The 21920-nt window shown below is 37.2% G+C and overlaps 3 protein-coding genes across 3 annotated transcripts; all 3 read right to left on the bottom strand.

The window, feature by feature from the left end:
* Nucleotides 1-419: 419 nt before the first annotated feature.
* Nucleotides 420-4029, bottom strand: LOC128530058 (cysteine-rich motor neuron 1 protein-like). Its single transcript, XM_053503767.1, has 5 exons — nt 3730-4029; nt 2819-3046; nt 2440-2598; nt 780-947; nt 420-622 (listed from the first exon to the last, which is right to left on the bottom strand). The coding sequence occupies exons 1-5, from the start codon at nt 3920-3922 to the stop codon at nt 420-422; spliced, it is 951 nt and encodes a 316-aa protein (XP_053359742.1). The 5' UTR covers nt 3923-4029.
* A 1843-nt stretch (nt 4030-5872) lies between these two features.
* LOC128529813 (cysteine-rich motor neuron 1 protein-like) lies at nt 5873-9262 on the bottom strand. Its single transcript, XM_053503343.1, has 5 exons — nt 8822-9262; nt 8426-8653; nt 8048-8206; nt 6553-6720; nt 5873-6447 (listed from the first exon to the last, which is right to left on the bottom strand). The coding sequence occupies exons 1-5, from the start codon at nt 9012-9014 to the stop codon at nt 6185-6187; spliced, it is 1011 nt and encodes a 336-aa protein (XP_053359318.1). The 5' UTR covers nt 9015-9262; the 3' UTR covers nt 5873-6184.
* Nucleotides 9263-14235: 4973 nt separating this feature from the next.
* Nucleotides 14236-21600, bottom strand: npl (N-acetylneuraminate pyruvate lyase (dihydrodipicolinate synthase)). Its single transcript, XM_053504291.1, has 12 exons — nt 21540-21600; nt 20008-20083; nt 19623-19696; nt 19450-19537; nt 19276-19333; nt 19022-19097; nt 17874-17966; nt 17565-17713; nt 17410-17456; nt 16360-16444; nt 15353-15392; nt 14236-15251 (listed from the first exon to the last, which is right to left on the bottom strand). The coding sequence occupies exons 2-12, from the start codon at nt 20073-20075 to the stop codon at nt 15100-15102; spliced, it is 930 nt and encodes a 309-aa protein (XP_053360266.1). The 5' UTR covers nt 20076-20083; nt 21540-21600; the 3' UTR covers nt 14236-15099.
* Nucleotides 21601-21920: the final 320 nt, after the last annotated feature.

The raw sequence follows: 21920 nt of genomic DNA, 5'->3' as shown, positions 1-21920 counted from the left end.
TTGTATAAATTTTTCATGGATGGAAGGTCATGCAGTCTTTATGATATCATAAATCACCAGTTAACAAACAGAACCTCAGTCCTGACACCTGATTCTTTTCTGGAGTCACATTTTTTCCCTACAGAATCAGTTAGGGAAATCTTATTTTTTCTTTGTTTAGTGTTTAAGTGAGCAAAAATGCCGAGGCGGGTGTCGGAATCAAATCAAGCGCTCAAATCAGATCAGATCAGATCAAATCAAAACAATTTTTTATTGAATTTATATTTTGGAATAAATTATCTAATGCTGTAAAGCATAGATACAAAATTTAGAGTACACATGAAGTAATAAATCATTTGTCTACAGATTAAAGGTTTGAAACCAAAGAGATGTGTGTGTGTGTGTGTGTGTGTGTGTGTGTGTGTGTGTGGATGTGTACCCTAATTAAAATTTTGTTTCACACACTCATAACGGTCACAGCAGGTCCCCGGGTGGCCGTTGCCCTTCTCGACAACTTCAGGAAGTTCCCCCAGGGGGCAGTAATCAGGTTTCGGAGGGCAGGTCTGGAAGTCGCAGGTGCACATAGCAGAGATATTAGGGCAACACTGCCCAGGTTCAGAGTGGGGCTGAGTGATGAAGGAGTCTGCTGGACAAGAGGGAGGGGGACTCTCAGGACAGGATGTGTTATGACACCCAGATTCCTCTGAGAGAGAGAGAGAGAGAGAGAGAGATTTTAATTAACACAGGATCAGTAAGCAGCTTAAGAGTAAAATGTTTCTAGGAAAACAATGCATTCTCACTTAGTATTCTACAGCATTCAGGCTCGTAGAGTTGTTTTCTGTAAATACACGGCATCATCTTGCACACACACTCGCAGCCCTGAACTATACATCGCCACTCCATACACGGTGGCACGGGTCGTGCTGGTTCGATAGGTTTGCTTTCATCGGGGTCATACATCCAGTCCCCTTCAGGGAAAAAGTTTAGGATTTAATACATTTAGAAAGATTACAAAACAAAAAAGGATCAGAAGTTACTTAGTTGAAGTTATTAGAGTTCAGACTTGTGTGAGGCAGTATGGAGTGTTAAATGTGACAATGTTAAATAAATACTGTAAATGTCATGAAAATAATAATTAAAAGTACAATTGCTTAAATAAATGCCATTGCACTGTACAACGACTCACCTCTACAGTACTATATGTAACTGATGACAAGAGCAACTTATATACTGAACATCTCACATTATTTACTGTCACTTTAGGCACACGCACATACACTGACAATTTGCACAACCAATCTCTTTTTCTCATTTTAAAGGGCCAGTTTGCACCCTGTTTTTTTTTTAAATAGAATCTGCAATAGTGTATTAATTTATTTACAGTACAGTTACAGTTACTTTATTTACAATTACAGTCCTTCCCCTTTCCCCCTACTACTGTTTGTGTAACCTGCTGCTGCTGCAACACAATAATTTAGTGTATATAAAGTATATCTATCTATCGATCTAGAAGTCAGGAAACGTTTAGAAACTGAGTGTTTTTTTTTCTCCTGATTCAGCCCTTCTCCACTCCAGGTCCACATTCATGGTAATTGGGGAGTCAAGCCGGATATGAACGGGACCTTGTTTTTTCATCCATGTAATTCTTTTAAAGCTGTTTATCATGATATGTCTTGTTTTTTGCTTGGGCGAAATCAGCCTCATTCATCTTCTACAGTATGTAAAAAAAAATAAAAAGCTCAGAAAAACGTTTTAGGAAAATCTCAGAAAAGTAATAGTGCATGATTCCACCTGAGGGCGTTGGGAGTCTACCAGTCCCTACCCTACTAATAATGGCTAAAGCTTAACAAGAACAATAATATGATTATGTAAAAGCAAAAAAAAAACTATTTTCTTTATAATAATAATAATAATAATAATAATAACTATAGCAATAATGAAAGAAAGAGAATGTACTGTAATTTGTTGGAAAGATTGTCTTTAAAGATTTTATTTGTAATAATCTCATTTTTTAAATCTACATGATTTAGTCATTGATTTGTTTTTGTAGGTTTTTTTTCTTTTTTAGACCTGAAAGATGAATATTATTGATTATTATATTAAATTACACAGATTATTTTCTGTGTATATGGAAATAAAATTTGGTATTCCACATGTCTCTTTCCGTGGCCCAATTCCATTGTTTATTTATTGATTCATAAACTTGGCTGCATGCTGCATTCGACTTATCCTGTAGGTGGGAAGTTGAAGTTTGGAAATGTAAAAACAATGACATAAGATATTAAAATGTAAAGATGTAATACTCTGTTTGTTGCTAATGCTATGAGCGGCCATGTTGGAAAACAAGTTCTTACCTTAAGCTGAATGTACGGTACCAGTCAAACGTTTCGCCTTAACTTAACTGGGAATTAAATGTGTTACATGAACATGTGAGTGTTTAACTGTGTGTGTGTGTCTCACCCATTAAATCTTTATAGCAGGCTTCATAGGTGCTATATGAGAATGATGCATCACAGGCCTGGTCTGTATAACAATCACAATTTCCAACATGCACGTTGCAACCGTATTTAACAGGACAAAGATGAACAGGGAAGATCTTTTTAAGATGTTTTGGCACCGCTGAAAGAGAAAAGAAGAGAACGAGAGAGTTAAATAAAGAGAGAAAGAGTGACAGGAATAGCAACAGTGACTGAGCAGAATTAATGCAGTGGGATAAAATTATAAATTAATATGGAAAAATAACACTTTATTTTATTTTTTGTGCTTTTAAAAGCACTTGATGCAGTAAACGTGGTGTGAGTGTATATGTACAGGATGGTGATAAGTGAGGATACGTTACCTTTGCACACGCCTAACTGTGGAGGTGTGACCGGTTCGAGCCCCACAACGACGGCGCAAACCAAATTTGAAACACAGTTACCGTATCTCCAGCTCGGCCCACCGCACACCTCGCCTTTTCGCTTGGGGCAGTGTGCACAACACCCACACGGATCAGTCACCATGCGGCTGTAACAGGAACTGCGCCATGGTGGGCATTCGACCTCAGAACAGTTACAACTTACACCTCCTGAGAAATGGAGCAGCCAAACATGAGGAACATGCGCACATCACAAGTCATAATTAGTGATGGGAAGTTTGAATCATTTTAGTGACTCGGTTCTTTAAATATCATTCATCAAAATGATTGATTCTCTTTTTAAGTCATTTGGTTCATCTCGTTCTTTTGATCAAAAATAAAATTCAAAGACACCCAATACATCTACATGCACAAATTTTAGCTATAGTTTCAGTAATGAAAATATTACAATGCAGCTAAGGACATATTATAATAAACAGAATGAGTAGCTCACCTCTCATATCTTCCAGTCTGAGTCGTTCGTTCTTTTGAATCTCTGCACCGCATAGCGTCTATGGGAGTCACGTGACAAAGGAACGAACAACTCGGAGTAGAAGAGTCACTGAGAAAGAATCGCTCAATTCTGTTTCCTGTACATAACCTACGGAGGTTTTGCGATGCTTTGCGCATGCACGCCGAGCAAAAAAATGATCAAATCACTCTCCAAAATGACTTATTCTTGTTAAAGATTCGTTCAGAAAGAACAAATGGTTCATGAACGACACATCACTAGTCATAACGCTGCTGTGGAAATAAAACATGGTCATAAATCGAACCCCAACACGGAGCAGTTAAACTAATTGCAGAAGTAAACAGACTGTCCGTAACCTCTAAATGTGTTTGTGACCACTTACTGGAGCACACTCCTTCAGCGAAGAATAAAATGGGATGGTGCTTGATAGGCTGACAGATAAGACCAGAATCACACGTGTCCCTAATGCCGCCTCCACATTTTTCTCCCTCATTCAAGACGCGCCCTGAGCCTGGCACCAGGAGGCTCGTAAACACCAGCACCTGAGCCGAAATCCACAAAACGCTCCACACCATAGTGCAGATACACCAAGATGATACACACTGTAAAGCAAAGTCCACTGAGGTTCACTCTTAAACTGATCCAGGTATGCAAATAAAAATGTGAGGTTCTGCAACTCATTGGTCAAAACTCTCTCCACCTTTCCAGATCCTGTTTTTCTCTCTCGCTCTCCAAATCAGAAACAGTTTGCCTTAGAAGTTTCTCAAAAACAGAGATTTCTCAATTTGCTGATATTCTTGGAATTGAGAGTGCAGGAGATAGAGAGAGAGAGAGATAGTAAGAGAGAGAGTGTGTTTAAGAAGGTTGTCAGATGATTAATTAAGCAATTAATTATGAGCGTCTAGAACAGGGGTCGGCAACCCGCGGCTCCGGAGCCACATGTGGCTCTTTTAACCTTCTGCTGTGGCTCCCTGTGGCTTTGGAAAATAAATAATGAGTATTTAATTTAAATGTATTTTTTTATTTTAGTTCGTTTGTTTCTTAAATTAATTCTACATTTGAAGGTTATGCTGATCTTGTAACCTTAAAATAAAAACGTGTTTAATTCTTTGTCCATATTCATAAATACAACACACTATAGGTTTTATAGCATAAAGGTAAAAAAAAAAAAAAGTGTATAAGTTGTTTATTTGTCAGATGTTTTTGTCCAACGTGATGACATGATTATTAAAGCTTTTTATTTTGGGTTTCCTATTTCAAAATCATTTTAATATCAATGTTTATGTAAATGGTTTCTTGGAAACTACAGTACAAGTACATTTTTCAAGACCTTTGGAACGGGCCTCGGAGTTTATATAACTGAGATGAGAGGTTCATCAGACTTACAGCTGAGTGCTAGGGGTTAAGATACTCTAATTTTAATAAGACAGCCAGGAAATATATATATAAAGCAGTGTGACTAAATCAATAAAAGTGGAAAAATTACAGTGCCTTGCAAAAATATTTACACCCCTTCATACTTTACAACCACAGACCCAAATTAATTTTATTAGGATTTTATATGATAGACTAACGCAAAGTGGCACATTATTGTGAAGTGAAAGAATTTTATTTTATTTTTTACAAATAAATATCTGAAAAGTGTTGCATGCATTTGTATTCAGCCCCCCCGAGTCAATACTTTGTAGAACCACTTTTCACCATAATTACAGTCTTTTGGGGTGTATTTCCTGCTTTGCACATCTGAAGAGTGAAATTTCTGCCTGTTCTTCTTTGCAAAATAGCTCAAGCTCTGTCAGATTGGATGAAGAGCGTCTGTGAACAGCAATTTTAAGTCTTATCACAGATTCTCAGTTAGAGTTTGGTCTGGACTTTGACTGAGCCGTTTTAACACATGAATGTGCTTTGATCTAAACCAATACATTGTACCTCTTGCTGTATGTTTAGTGTCGTTGTCCTGGAAGTCACTCTGGATAAAAGCGTAGGACAAATGCCTAAATGTAAATGTAAATGCTGAAGAAAAGCATCCTCACAACGCGATGCTGCCACCACCATGCAGTTGTTAGCGTTCCACCACACATAGTGTTTTGTATTCAGGCAAGAATGTTTAATTTTGGTTTTAACTGACCAGAGCACCTTACTCCACACGGTTAATTATACTGTACTTTCTGTGGCGCCTGATGTGTGTTTGTGCATGAGCAGGGCTGGTGTTTGTCCCTGAGAATACTGTTTTCCTGCAGCGTGGTTTGTGTGAATTTTTCATGGATGGGAGATCATGCATTAAAAACAGAACCTGGCACCTGATTCTTCTCTGGAGTCACTTTTCCCCCTACATAATCAGTTAGGGGAATCTTATGTTTTCTTTGTTTTGTGTTTAAGTTGGAAAAAATGGAGAGACAGGTGTCGGAATCAAATCAAGCGCTCAGTTTAACGAGATACTCAGGATGTAATCTGTGACACACTGACTGGACTTTATTCTTTCTATTATTTTAAAAATATTTAAAATATAAAACTTCAGAGGCAATGCATTTTTTTAGTGAATTTATATTTTGGAATAAATGATTTGATGCTGTAAAGCATAGATACAAAGGTTAAAGTACACATGCAGTAATAAATCATTTGTCTACATGACTAAATTAACCATTTTTTTTCTAATTTATTTATCTAATCAGTTGTTACAACTTTGTAAACTATCATTTTTGTCCAAATAGGTTTTATTAAGGCAAACGCAAAGCTATTTAATACAACATAATTATAAGCAGGAAAAACAGGTTAAAGGTTTGAAACCAAAGAGGTGTGTGTGTGTGTGTGTGTGTGTGTGTGTGTGGATGTGTATCCTAATTAAAATTTTGTTTCACACACTCATAACGGTCACAGCAGGTCCCCGGGTGGCCGTTGCCCTTCTTGACAACTTCAGGAAGTTCCCCCAGGGGGCAGTAATCAGGTTTTGGAGGGCAGGTCTGGAAGTCGCAGGTGCACATAGCAGAGATATTAGGGCAACACTGCCCAGGTTCAGAGTGGGGCTGAGTGATGAAGGAGTCTGCTGGACAAGAGGGAGGGGGAATCTCAGGACAGGATGTGTTATTACACCCAGATTCCTCTAAAAGAGAGAGAGAGAGAGAGAGAGAGAGAGAGATTTTAATTAACACAGGATCAGTAAGCAGCTTAAGAGTAAAATGTCTCTAGTAAAACAATGCATTCTCACTCAGTATTTTACAGCATTCAGGCTCGTAGAGTTGTTTTATGTAAGTACACGGCATCATCTTGCACACACACTCGCAGCCCTGAACTATACATCGCCACTCCATACACGGTGGCATGGGTTGTGCAGGTTCGATAGGTTTGCTTTCATCGGGGTCATACATCCAGTCCGCTTCAGGGAAAAAGTTTAGGATTTAATACATTTAGAAAGATTACAAAACAAAAAAGGATCAGAAGTTACTTAGTTGAAGTTATTAGAGTTCAGACTTGTTTGAGTGTTGAATGTGACAATGTTAAATAAATAAATATCATGAAAATAATAATTAAAAGTACAATTGCTTAAATAAATGCCATTGCACTGTACAATGACTCACCTCTACAGTACTGTCTTTCTTATTTTAAATGGCCAGTTTGCACCCTGTTTTTTTCTATATAGAATCTGCGATACTGTATTAATTTATTTATGTAAGTTACTATTACAGTCTTTTCCATTTCCCCCTTACTACTGTTTGTGTAACCTGCTGCTGCTGCAACACATGAATTTAGTGTATATAAAGTATATCTATCTATCGATCTAGAAGTCAGGAAACGTTTAGAAACAAAACGTTTTTTTTCTTCTTCTCCTGATTCACCCCTTCTCTACTCCAGGTCCACATTCATGGTAATTGGGGAGTGAAGCCGAATATAAACGGGACCTTTTTTTTTTATCCATTTCATTTTATTCAGCTGTTCATCATGATATGTCTTGTTTTTTGCTCGGGTGAAATCAGCCTCATTCATCTTCTACATAAATAAAATAAAAAGCTCAGAAAAACTTTTTAGGAAAATCTCAGAAAAGTAATAGTGCATGATTCCACCTGAGGGCGTTGGGAGGCTACCAGTCCCTACCCTACTAATAATGGCTAAAGCTTAACAAGAACAATAATATGATTGCATAAAAGAAAAAAAATGTACTAATAATAAGAAGAAACAGAATGTACTGTAATTTGTTGGAAAGATTGTCTTTAAAGAATTTATTTGTAATAAAAAATCTCACTTTTCAAATCTACATGATTTAGTCATTGATACATTTTTGTAGGTTTTTTTTTTTAGACCTAAAAAAACAAAGATTATCGATTATTATATTAAATTACACAGATTATTTTCTGTGTATATGGAAATAAAATTTGGTATTCCACAAGTCTCTATCCGTGGCCCAATTCTGTTTTTAATTTATTGATTCATAAACTTGGCCGCATGCGGCATTCGACTTATCCTGTAGGTGGGAAGTTGGAGTTTGGAAATGTAAAAACAATGACATAAGATATTAAAATGTAAAGATGTATTAATCAGTTTATTGCTAATGCTATGAGCGGCCATGTTGGAAAACAAGTTCTTACCTTTAGCTGAATGAACGGTAACAGTCAAACGTTTGGCCTTAACTTAACTGGGAATTAAGTGTGTTACATGAACATGTGAGTGTTTAACTATGTGTGTGTGTGTGTGTGTGTGTGTCTCACCCATTAGAACTTTATTGCAGGCTTCATAGGTGCTATATGAAAATGATGCATCACAGGCCTGGTCTGTATAACAATCACAAGTTCCAACATGCACGTTGCAACCGTTTTGAACAGGACAAAGATGAACAGGGAAGATCTTTTTAAGATGTTTTGGCACCGCTGAAAGAGAAAAGAAGAGAACGAGAGAGTTAAATAAAGAGAGAAAGAGTGACAGGAATAGCAACAGTGACTGAGCAGAATTAATGCAGTGGGATAAAATTATAAATTAATATGAAATATATCACTTTATTTTATTTTTTGTGCTTTTGAAAGCACTTGATGCAGTAAACGTGGTGTGAGTGTATATGTACAGGATGGTGATAAGTGAGGATACGTTACCTTTGCACACGCCTAACTGTGGAGGTGTAACCGGTTCGAGCCCCACAACGACGGCGCAAACCAAATCTGAATCACAGTTACCATATCTCCAGCTTGGCCCACCGCACACCTCGCCTTTCCGCTTGGGGCAGTGTTCACAACACCCACACGGATCGGTCACGATGCGGCTGTGACAGAAGCGGCGCCATGGTGGGCACTCGACCTCAGAACAGTTACAACCTACACCTCCTGAGAAATGGAGCAGCCAAACATGAGGAACATGCGCACATCACAAGTCATAACGCTGCTTTGGAAATAAAACATGGTCATAAATCGAACCCCGGCACGGAGCAGTTAAACTAATTACAGAAATAAACAGACTGTCCGTAACCTCTGAATGTGTTTGTGACCACCTACTGGAGCACACTCCTTCAGCGAAGAATAAAATGGGATGGCGCTCGATAGGCTGACAGATAAGACCAGAATCACACGTGTCCCTAATGCCGCCTCCACATTTTTCTCCCTCATTCAAGACGCGCCCTGAGCCTGGCACCAGGAGGCTCGTAAACACCAGCACCCGAGCCGAAATCCACAAAACGCTCCACACCATGGTGCAGATACAACACGATGATACACACTGTAAAGCAAAGTCCACTGAGGTTCACTCTTAAACTGATCCAGGTATGCAAATAAAAATGTGAGGTTCTGCAACTCATTGGTTAAAACTCTTTCCAGATCCTGTTTCTCTCTCTCTCTCTCTCTAAATCACAAACAGTTTGCCTTGGCATGGTGTTTGGAAGTTTCTCAAAAACAGGGATTTCTCAATCTGCTAATATTTTTGGAATTGAGAGTGCAGGAGATAGAGAGAGAGAGATAGTAAGAGAGAGAGTGTGTTTAAGAAGGTTGTCAGACGATTAATTATGTAATTAATTATGAGCGTCTAGAACAGGGGTCGGCAACCCGCGGCTCCGGAGCCACATGTGGCTCTTTTAACCTTCTGCTGTGGCTCCCTGTGGCTTTGGTAAATAAATAATGAGTATTTAACTTAAATGTATTTTATTTTAGTTTGTTCGTTTCTTAAATTAATTCTACATTTGAAGGTTATGCTGATCTTGTAACCTTAAAATAAACGTGTTTAATTTTTGGTCCATATTCATAAATACAACACACTATAGGTTTTATAGCATAAAGGTAAAAAAAAAAAAAAAGTGTATAAGTTGTTTATTTGTCAGATGTTTTTGTCCAACGTGATGACATCTACAGGATTATTAAAGCTTTTTATTTTGGGTTTCCTATTTCAAAATCATTTTAATATCAATGTTTATGTAAATTGTTTCTTGAAAACTACAGTTCAAGTACATTTTTCAAGACCTTTGGAACGGGCCTCGGAGTTTATATAACTGAGATGAGAGGTTCATCAGACTTACAGCTGAGTGCTAGGGGTTAAGATTTTAATAAGACAGCCAAAAAATATATATATAAAGCAGTGTGATCAAATCAATAACAGTGGCAAACTTACAGTGCCTTGCAAAAATATTTATACCCCTTCATACTTTACAACCACAAACCCAAATTAATTTTATTAGGATTTTATATGATAGACTAACGCAAAGTGGCACATTATTGTGAAGTGGAAGGAATTTTATTTTATTTTTTATAAATAAATATCTGAAAAGTGTTGCATGCATTTGTATTCAGCACCCCCCCGAGTCAAGTTGTAGAACCACTTTTCACCATAATTACAGTCTTTTGGGGTGTATTTCCTGCTTTGCACATCTGGAGAGTGAAATTTCCACCTGTTCTTCTTTGTAAATCATCTCAAGCTCTGTCAGATTAAATTGCAGTGAACAGCAATTTTCAAGACTCGTCACAGATTCTGAGTTGGATTTTGGTCTGGACTTTGACTGAGCCGTTTTAACACATGAATGTGCTTTGATCTAAACCAATACATTGTACCTCTGGCTGTATTTTTAGGGTCATTGTCCTGGAAGTCACTCTGGATAAAAGCGTATGACATGCCTAAATGTAAATGTAAATGCTGAAGAAAAGCATCCTCACAACGCGATGCTGCCGCCACCATGCAGTTGTTAGCGTTCCACTACCAAAGGCCAGAATTGTCGATTTCTCTGATTAATGCTCTCCTCGCCTGTCAGTTTACCATGTCTTGGTAGGTTTGCAGTTGTGTCGTACGCTTTCCATTTTTGAAAGATGGATTGAACAGTACTTCGTGAGATGTTCAAAGCTTGGGACTTTTTTTTTTTTTATAATCTAACCCTATGTTAAACTTCTCCACAACTTTATCCCTGATCTGTCTGGTGTGTTCTTTGTGCTTCATAATGTTTGTTCACTAATGTTCTTTAACAAACCTCTGAGGGCTTCACAGAACAGCTGTATTGATTCTGAGATTAAATTACACACAGCTGGACTCTATGCAGGACTTTTGAAGGCAATCGGTTCCACTGGATTTTAGTTAGAGGTATCAGAGTAAAGGGGGCTTTTATTTGTAAAAGCATTTATCATTTACAATTATGTTGGCTTACTTTGTGTTGGTCTAAAACATAAAATCCAATTAATACAACAATATGTTTTTTAACGTTTGAAGTTATAACATGGCAAAATGTGGAATGGTACAAGGGATATGAATACTTTTGCAAGACATGAATTAAACCTATTTGGTATTATTATTATTATTATTACTTCTACTACTGCAGAAACATATGACAATTTTTTAAATTTATTTTTATACATTTATTTTATAATGAAAAAATGCATTTTAATTTATCACACTGAAAATGAAATTTCTATAAATGTGTTACAAAGATTTTTTTTTAAGCTTTCCATTATAAATGATAAATGAATAAATTGATAAAAATAATTAAAACTTTAATGCGTTAAATACACACAGTTACATGAAGACAGTACACACAGGTTCATTGTAAATCATCACTTCTCTGGGCGAGAGATTGAAAAATGTATACGTTCATTTATATATATATATATATATATATATATATATATATATTTACAGTTTATCGAGTTTATTTTTTTCATGGCAAAAAAGATCAAAACTCGTACTGAGAAAGTTTAACTGTGCAGTAAAAACAATTTTTTTTTTTAGGTTCGATTCCTGTCTCTGTGTGCATGGAGTTTGCATGTTCTCCCCGTGCTTGGTGGGTTTCCTCCATGTACTCCGGTTTCCTCCCACAGTCCAAAGACATGCATATTAGGCTAATTAGCGATCCCAAATTGCCTGTAGTGTGTGAATAAGTGTGTGTGCCCTGTTATGGATTGGCACCCTGTCCAGGGTGTGCCCCGCCACCCTGAATACAGGATTAAGTGATATAGCCGACAAGTAAGTGACTGAGTGTTTTAAGCCAAATAAAATCATGCTAATGATCTAAATGATCATTGTGATAATTCCATTTCGGAATAAACTTCACGCTTTGTTATAACACTCATTTACCTCGCAATAAAAAAATCACTCTCAGCTGGTTAATTTATGTTGCTGTTGTTGCTATTTAAAGTTCAAGAGAAACTATTTTTAACCGCTCGTGATGGGTGATGTTCCCCAAACTTTAGAAGCAATCATGTGATTATGGTTTAGCAGCTATAAAGTAAAACAAACCTAAAGTGAAGTATTTGAATATTAAAAAAATCTGTGAAGTCAGGTCACTTTTTAACAATACGTAGGAGAAGAAAAAAAGAACTTAAAAAAATGGTAAGAATGGCGTTGCATTCGACTAGTGGTCTCAGCCTCCAATCAGGAAACGTTACAGAAAACTCACCCTCAACTTGAAATTCCTACCTGCCATGGATTTCACACAGCATCGGAAGTACGACAGTAAAACTTCTTATATTTAAATGTGTCTGAGGACGGAAACAAACTACACATCACACTGAGAGTAGGTGCTCTCCATAATTGGGAGAATAATTTTGGGAAAATTGGTATTAAGGGGTTAAGACACCAAGTTATTTCTCAAAAGGGTAACCCTTTGTGTTTAAACACAGCGCTTCTTTAAAACATATTTGTTTTATTCAATTTCACATTTAATCTTTAAACATAAGCAGAAGGAATGTTTCAATTAATTAGAGATTAATACTCTTTTATGCCATATTAAATAATGTTTTATTTCTCCTTATCTCTTCTAGCAATTAACCAAAATCTGTTTAAAAAAATAAAACACTACATGACTTCATACAGGATTTTGTCTAGGATTATTAGACAATTTTTTTTATTTTTACTTTTCCTCCAGTACACTGTACAGGAAATATCTGTACTTGTACTTCACTACCTTTCTGCACGCAGTTGCATTAAATGGTGAGTAGTATTTGAAGTGGGAATGTCGCCACCTGCTGACCGTTATTTGTAATAGTGTTTCCTTTGTGACGCGCTTAATATCATTGCAGATGTTTAAAATCAGAACGTGAGCTGGTTGGACAGTGATGAAAATAGCACGTTCTTAGATGGAAAGCAAAGACGGAGCAAGAAAGAGAGAGAATCTTTTTCTATGAAGAAGCTTACTGTGAGCTAATACAAGCTGAGTACTTTTGATACTTAACCAAATTAAAAGTTGTGAACCTTCAAACTTTTACTCAACTATGAATATAAATGTATAACCTCTACTTGTACTTTAGTTATATTTGACCAAGTACAGGATTTGCATACTTTGCCCATCACAGGTGCTGAGTCTGTCCTATTTTGCAAGTCTCATTAGAGAGGTTAAAGATCCATTTTCTCTCTTTGCTCAAGGCTCAGCCTGCTCTTTGTGTCTACACACACACACACGCACACAGACCCCTCCTACTTTTGCCTTCACAGACAAACACACACACTCTTTCTCTCTGCTCTACACAGAAACACTGCTCTGTCGCGATTTTTTTCAAAGATAAAGTGCAGGTTAATTGGTTTTATTTTTACTTTACAGCAGTGATTCCGTTAGTGTGTCGCTCAATCGAGTGTCATTAGAGAAATTTCTTGCTTATTTTTCTGATAAAACAGTGTTATCGTTGTATGTGCGGGTGTGTAAAAAGAGTGGAGGAAGGGTAACTGTGTAAGACTAGAAGGTGGAAACAGGAGCTTACTTTAGATTGAAACAGCTACACACACATACAAAGCGCCTGCGCGCACAAACAGAAAATCTTGTCTGTCCGGATTTATTTTTACTTTTTTTTAAAAGGTAAAGTGCAGGTTGTTTTATTTTCACTTTATATTTTGTTAAATTATTTTTATGTATTTATTTTGGGCAGTGGAACGAATAATTAGAGTTTTTATTATTTCTTATAGGAAAATTCGTTTTGGTTTACGAGTGTTTTGGAATATGAGCCCGCTTCCGGAATAAATTATGCTCATAATCCAAGGTTCCACTGTATATCAAACATGTTTGGTCTTTCAGAGCTGCTGCATAGCGTACAGTGCGCACAGACTCAACCTGCCAATCAACCTAGAGGACGCAATTGTTTCTTCTTTTTTTTTTTGCTCAGCAATGAATTAAAACTGCTGTTGCCTGTTTTACATTCATATGTTTGTTTCTTCTTCAAAAGAAATCTTGCGGTAGCCAACGAGTTGATGTATACTCCCAGTCATTTCAGAATAATTTAGGAGGCAGTGTATCTCCAGCTTAAAATCTAAAGTAGCCAATTCCTCTACTGCGTAGCCTGATGTGCACCTCGCCAAAAAATTCTACACCTCTATTTATACTTAAACATCATAATGATTATCTCTGACATCATCTATCTTGTTTTTTTCATGGTGCAGAAACACCAACTGGTGGTTTGGCAGTGTAATTGCAGAGGTACCCGGACACACCTGTGCAAAAAGTATAAATGCTCACGTGCTGTAGGCATACAGGCCCTGCGTAGACCCTGATGTAGAAGGACACAGTAAGGTGAAAAAATACTTTTTCACTGCACTGATTTTTCCCCTTCTTTTAATTTTATACTACGCAAAGATAACCTGATTAAATGCAAAACGCAGTTTTTAAATAACTATTTAATTTAATAAGGTAAAAAATGCTGTCCAAAACTACCTAGTCCTATGTGAAAAGGTAATTGCCCTCATTGTTAAATTGTAATAATAATAAACTGTGATAAAAAAATAAATAAAATAAGATTACTGCCAGGCCTGTTGAATCAAAGAAATCACTAAAGTAGAACTAAAAAAAAAAGGAAAGTGTTACAAATATGCAAAAAAATGGGCGGATAGTTTTTCATGGCAACTGAATATCAGAGTTTAGTTTGATCTGGATATCAAAATAATAAAATTTGAGACAATTTAATCTACAACCCTACATATTTAGGTTTATGAAAAAATCTTATGAAAAAACCTAAAAAAATTAACAAAAGTGTGCCTATTGAACTTTTTCTGATTTTTGATAAAAGTTTAGGAAAAGGCTACTATATTTAATAAATGGTTATATGCTGTATATGAATTTACTTTGTATACATGTGTATAATGTACAGTACGTGGTTAATCAACAGTCCCTTCAAATTAGTACAGTACTATTGAACTGTGTGTTCTACACACCACAGATTCCTTAAGAGAAAGAAACCTGTCGCCGTGTTCATACAGTAAAATAATAAAAATATCAAGTTACAGGTTTTGTATGGAAGCGAATAAATGCGCTCGTGCCGACATTAGCCTTCACGTGCGGGACCGTGACATCCCGTGCGTACCCAGCGCGCCTGATTTGTGTGTGTTATTTAGGACACGCCCCCATGTCCTGTCGGAGTTTATTGACCACATCCTGAGCTTGGTCGGAGGGACACTGGAGCAGCGGCAGCCTCGGAGGACCCATGGGCAAGCCGGAGCACAAACTCATCATCTCCTTATTCATGGACAGGTTGAAACCTAGAGGAAAGTCAGAAGACAAATAAACACTTTTTCATTCATTCATAGCTGTGAAAAAAGTTTAGTATTACATTTTAAAACCGTATAATCTTCGGCCTTACCTAGACTGTTTGCGTAAGTCATGACATCCTGCAATTTAAACTGATAAGAGACGTAAAAAAAAAAATGATTAAGTAAAGAAAGGAAACATAATCAAAGATGTTATAACCAAATGACGTTTTACAGTTACTGCCCAGACTGTGATTATTACGAGTCACAGTATTTACCGGTACATAAGTCTTGAGCCCCCTCATGTGTTCAATTTAAATCAAATTAAGGATGTAGATTAAATGAAAGAAATAGGAACAAATGGTTTTACTGCGACAGCCTGTAAAGTGCCTAAAGATCCAGTTTAAAATTAGCTTGTTTATGTAACCACCTTAGCAGCGACCTCATTTCCTCTCTCGTCTGTTCCAACCACTCAGCATTCAGCATCATCAGTATACTAATCACCGCCTGACCATCTCTTACCATCTGCACCTGTGTCTCACTGGGTCAGAACTTAAGTTCGATGGGTTTTTTTTATATCTGAATGATGCATAGGTCACTGTGTGGCTTAACAAACAAAAAACATTCCTCTGAAATGGCTCAGGTCAGCGACTGGACTGATAATATGTTAGACGAAAAAAATAAATATGTCAGGAAGCCTGGAGAACTATTCCTCAAAAAGAAAGTGTTCCTTTTTGGAAGCAAAATATAAAGAAATGAGTGGAAGTCAAGGCAGGTTGTCCTTACGAATGAGTTCCGTTCCAGGAGCCATAACTTATGACTTACAGACTTATATGCCTTTGACAAGAATATACAATGTAAAGCATACTGTATACAGACATCTTATACTTTCACTTACACACTGAATGTGTAATATACAATTGTAAATATTGCACTGCAGTGTCTATTATTTGTATAATACACCTGAGCTACACTTCCACGATTTGTTCGCATCTACGAATATTTGTAGAACTGTGGTCCGTTTGTATCTTCGGAAAATTTGTAACTCGAATGTTCGTAAGTCGGGGACGTCCTGTACTGTGGATATACTACAGATGAGTGTAAATGGACTGAGACACACCTGGAGATTTTGTGCGAGAGCGAGGTCTCCTTTTTCGAAGGCACTCAGCATCTTGTTCATGAAGTCACCCACGTAATTGTACGTACTGCAGAGGAAAGGGACGGGGAATGGAAAAAATGTGATAGTCAAAAAACATATTTATGTACATTAATGATGATATCATGTTAAAAAAAAGGAAAGAGACGACAGTGGACGCCTGACCCGAACATATTAAAAATAAATCTATTAAAAAAATAAAATATACGATATATTAACAAAAATATAAAAACAAAACCTGGAATACAACAAACAAATTGTACAATTTGCTTATTATTTTTTAAAAAGAGTTTATATTTCTAACATTTATTGTGTCTTATTGATGTTACATCACTATACCAGTTGATTTTACTCATTTTCTTTAATTAACGTGACTCAAGGTGAGATCCTTATTTATTTTTATTTAGGATAAGTATCTCTCCATACTTGTTCGGCTGTTTAATTTTAACTTTTTCTCTTGCTGTTTATTAAGAAATACAGCCTTGTAACAGACCATCAAAAATGATCAATAATTATTGATGGAGACTAATAAAAAAATGATCATAATAAATTTTTGGCCATAACACCCAGCCATGATTTCTACATCGAAAAATAATGTTTATAAAGTCCAGAATTATGAATTAATTGTCATTAATTCTTATTAAATAACTATTGGCACCCTTAATAAAAATGAGCATAAAAACATGTATGTTCAAGATTCAATGTTTTTACTTAAATGCTGCTTATTCAAACAATAAAAACAATTCCTGCTAAAAAAAAAAGTAGGAAAAAGTTTATTTTGTCAAAACAAAATTATTGGCACCAAGAAATCTGTGGACAAAAGGAAACAACTAGAGGAGTTAATATAGATTATGTTACAGCAGGTTTTTACTGCCATCGTGTTCATATTTGCTTTAACATAAAGGAAACTAACAATCAGAAAATTTAATTTGAATTCATCAGCAGATCAGTTTTAGTTTACTGACCCCAGTGTAATTTTTAAAGCAGGTACAAATAAATAAAAAATATTCAGACCTCCCCACGGCACCGCCGACCCCCATCGTCAAGCCTCCTAGCAGTTGCTAACAAAAAACACAAAACAATATTAAAAAAAAACACATAATTTTGCATTTTAAAATTATAAAATTTCTGTAAACGTATTGTTGCAAAGATGCACAAAGAAGCCCAACCTCGTCCACTCCGTACAGGACGGACCAGCCGCGAGGACGGCAGTAACTGATGCATTGTGCCAGATCTCTTAGATCCAGTCCGCTGAACTTCAGCCCTCGGAACGAGGGAATCTTCTTCTCAATGCCCTCCAGGACCTCCCTCACGTTCACTACGAGGAGAGAAAAGAGACGAGCGGTGAAGGAGACGTAAATAAGAGAGAAGATACACGGAAAGAAGGGAGGGAAGGAGAAGGTTAATTAAAGGTTTAATTTAAATGTGTGTGTGTGTGTGTGTGTGTGTAGGAGAGAGAGAGAAAGAGAGAGACGTACGGTTCACTCCGGTCAGACTGGGTAAGTGATAATAGTAGAGAGGAAGCTGTGGAGCCGCTGAAGCCACTTCCTTTAGAAACATCTGTAACGCCTCTGCGGAAACCAACAGCAGTTTTATTAGAAGTTCAGGAAATTCTCAATGAGCATGACGAACGAAAACCAACAGGGTTTAGCTGAGAAATCAAAACCCTCTGCTCTGAACCTACCACACAGCCCCCCCCCCCTCCCCCACAACATCACATGACAATGAGACGATGGTAACTAATAAACACTATTAAAACAAAAAAACACCTTATTAGCCCTAGTTGCTTATAGTTGGCATTGTTACGTTTTTTTTTTCCCACAACTCGGTTAAAACTGTGACTTGAGACGACCATCTTGACTCAGCGCTACCTTCAATCCAAAAACAACAGCTTTGACTCTATAGGGTGATTTCTAAAATCTCTCACACACAAGGGGTGTTCAAGTCTAACTGGGACTTTTGATTGCGCAGAATAACAGAGGTCAGGACAGTGTGAGGGGCGCGGCGATAACTCCCAGCCGAGCTGAAGAAATCTCAGACGTGATCGTGCGCTCATGCTACTGTGAGCGATACACCGGCTCAGGAGGATTTCGCAAAACTGTTATTTCTGTTATCTAGAAATGCTGATGCGTGATGCTGAACCTTTATTGCGTAACGGAGAAAGCAGAGCAGAAACGTCAGCGAGTTTTCTTCTGTGGTCAGCAGAGTCCACGATTTATCATCAGGGACAAAACAGGCTGTTATCAAAAGTGAGAAAAAGTGGTGCAAAAGCTGACATCTGTCACGCGAGACGAGATCGAAGGCTTCGTTCTGCAACTAAACGAGTGTCGAGTGTGTTTGTGTTCAACTTCTTCTAGTGCAGATCATCAAGAAGAGAATGGGTTGAAAAAATTCCACTTGTGAAAATGCAACCATTCCCAAACTCTAAATGTAAATAAACGTAAAGGTAACGTGCCACAGCTGGAGACGTGCCTTCTTGTTTTAACTACATTTTATTAAACGTTTCATTAACCTCCCTGTGACGTTAATTCCAGAGCCAAACCTCTATCACGCTACATCTATGTTTTTCCGAAAAGAAAAAAAAGGAATCTCGGAAATCACTCAATTGAGAAAGCAAAGCTCAGACCTGCACTGCTGGGTTTGAAGAAGGACGGTGACATGACGGCGATGGCGTGGGCTCCCACTGACGCGGCGTGACGAGCCTGAACAAGACACAGGAAACCACAAGGGATGACATTCCGTATTTCATAACAAGCAGAAACACTATTCTGATCTTTCCACAGGATGAGAACTGGAACAGCTGATGTGTGTGTGTGTGTGTGTGTGTGTGTGTGAGACACATTTCTGGAAATAGGGAACAAAAAAGAAACACACGCTCACCAGTTCCTGCGAGTCTTTAATGCTCAAGCAGCCGACATGAACGATGATCTTGTCTAGTCTAAAAGCAAACAAACAAACAAATAAATAAACAATACCCCAAAACACTTGTTTTTTCATTCCAGTCTGCTTTGCATCCATGTTTTTTTTTCGATGTCTTTTTTTTCGTCTACGTACTTCCCTTTGCCCTGGCGGCACCACTCCTCCGCCAGCTTCTTGCGTTCCTCCAAGCTCAGAGAGCAGCCTTCACCCGTTGTCCCATTCACTACGCCAAACACACACACACACCTCAAAAAAGAGTGAACACTTCACCTCTTTTTTTTTACGCAGGATTTTTTCCCGAGACTCACCGAACACACTGCGCACGCCCTGTTTCTCCAGCAGGTGGTCCACGTAGGGTCCGATCACCGCCAGGTTCAGCTCACTGCGCGGGAAAGCAGAAGAGAAAACACGTCACCTCGTACCTCAGGTTCCTGATTCTGCTTCTTTCACACACATCGGGCATTTTAATGACATCGTGACTTGAAAGGAAACAATTATTCATGACTGAGGTTAAATGGTAGACCACAGGACAAACGCATGATGCGTAGTGTTTCAGTACTTTTTGCTAAACCGTTTTTTTGGGGGTTAATAATATGATTATCCAGAGATAAATGCACAGATGAGTTCTCTTTATAAATATTTTTTTATCCTTAATTGCAAAAGAACTGAACTAAATTGTCTGCCAGGACGTACCCCTGTGGAGTGAGCGGAGTGAACGTAGCTGCGATCAGACCAGTGAGTTTCTCCGACTCTGGATACATCTCGGCACCTAATGTCACACCCACACACAAACACAAAAACAACTTTGGTGAATTAACAGGAAGCGCATGTTAAGTGTTGCAGTTCCTCTATGATCCTCCAGGTGGTGCTCTTTCAACGATTCACACATTAGCAAACAGCAAAGCAGCATGTGAAAATTATTTTAATAAGTTTGTTTACAATTGTAACAAAATAAACATAAAAAACATGAAAAAAACATTAACATCAAAATGGGGATATTTATAAAATCATGACACTTAAAGAATCGCAATACGGATCAAATCGCCACGCAAAGTAGCTATCGCGATAATATCGCATCAAGTGCTCCCTGGTGCATCCCATCTCTATATGTGACCATGAACAAGAGCAGAAATAAAAAGACGGCTTAATTCAACTTTTTGAATATTTGTCTACAGTACTGTGAAAAAATTTTGACCCCCTTCATTTCTTTATATTACCTTAAATTACATTTTGTAGATTCAATTAAAGAAATGGGAACAAATGCTTTACTGCGTCACCCTGAAAAGTGCCGATAGATCCAAATAAAAAATCAGTTATATTATATTATGTATATATATATATACTGTATATATAATATACCGCACCAAGCCTTGACAAATTGTAGGTGTTCGAGAGAGATCATAAGAGTTCTCGACAAGACTTGACAGTTTGTAGCCAGTCGAGATGTGTCCGGGGTACTTTGTCTGTGAATCATGAAAAGTTTGTCTTATATAAATATATACCATCTTATTAACATTTCCTATCATCTAATGATATATTCATATCATTTACTTACAAAAGACTCACACACTGCGTTTGTACAGTCTAGAGAACACACCGGTTGGGGAGTAAAGTCAGAAATATGAGAAACGCACCCAAAAGCAATGAAGCTACACAACCTGCATCTACATTTATAGATATGAGATAAAAAAAAAAACACAAGCGAACTACAACAAAAATTAAAACTACAGTAGAGAACACTCTTTTTCTTCACTCTTTTCACATCTTAATAATAACAACAACAACAATAATAATAATAATAATAATAGTAGCCATAATAAAACAGTACAGTAATAATAGTAAAAATAATAGCAATAGTAATAATAAAATAAAAATAATAATTAGAAATACTTTTATAGCTTTTAAAACTTTTTAAAATAGTAAACAATTATCTATGTACTACTTTAAAGAATTTCTCGCATTGTCGATTAGACTAGACATTTTGATCTCATGTTTCTCCCAAAACTGACCTGAAAACCTAAAAACAAGCTAAAGTCTAATGTTAGTGTAACAGCAATGTATCAGAGGATTACCCTTTATCTGTGTGAAATAAACAAACAAATAAACATGTAATACCGCATTAGTAAACAACACTCATTTAAAGTCTCTAATAGAGACAAACTAACGCTTTATATAGTAATAAACGCAATATAACTCCATGAGCTCGTGCAGGAGCAGCGCGTTACCTCTGTCTCCTCCGGCAGCTGAGTCCAGCACTGAAGTCCATCTACCTGCTCCCCCGCTCCACCATAGTGCAGCTGACCCGTGAGGCATGAGACCGTCACGTGTCTCCTCAAGCATCATGGGATTGTAGTTCTTAAACGGACGCGTTTTATCTGGGACATCGTTTACAAAAGCGATTAATAAATTAAATTCAGGTAAATTAATTGTAAAAAGTTTTTAGTATTTAATTATCACATTGTAATATGCAATTAATCGCTGATTTCCCTTTGTCTACTATGTTCGAACGTTGTACAATATTTTTGCTGACGATGGCGAAATTTAATACAAAAGACTACACATCCCATAAAGCTGTAAACGTGTCTGTTAGCGTAAGCTGCCTCTCA

Source organism: Clarias gariepinus, chromosome 9, assembly GCF_024256425.1.
Source record: "Clarias gariepinus isolate MV-2021 ecotype Netherlands chromosome 9, CGAR_prim_01v2, whole genome shotgun sequence".
NCBI classification, from domain to species: Eukaryota; Metazoa; Chordata; class Actinopteri; order Siluriformes; family Clariidae; genus Clarias; species Clarias gariepinus.
This window is presented reverse-complemented; position numbering and strand designations above follow the sequence as displayed.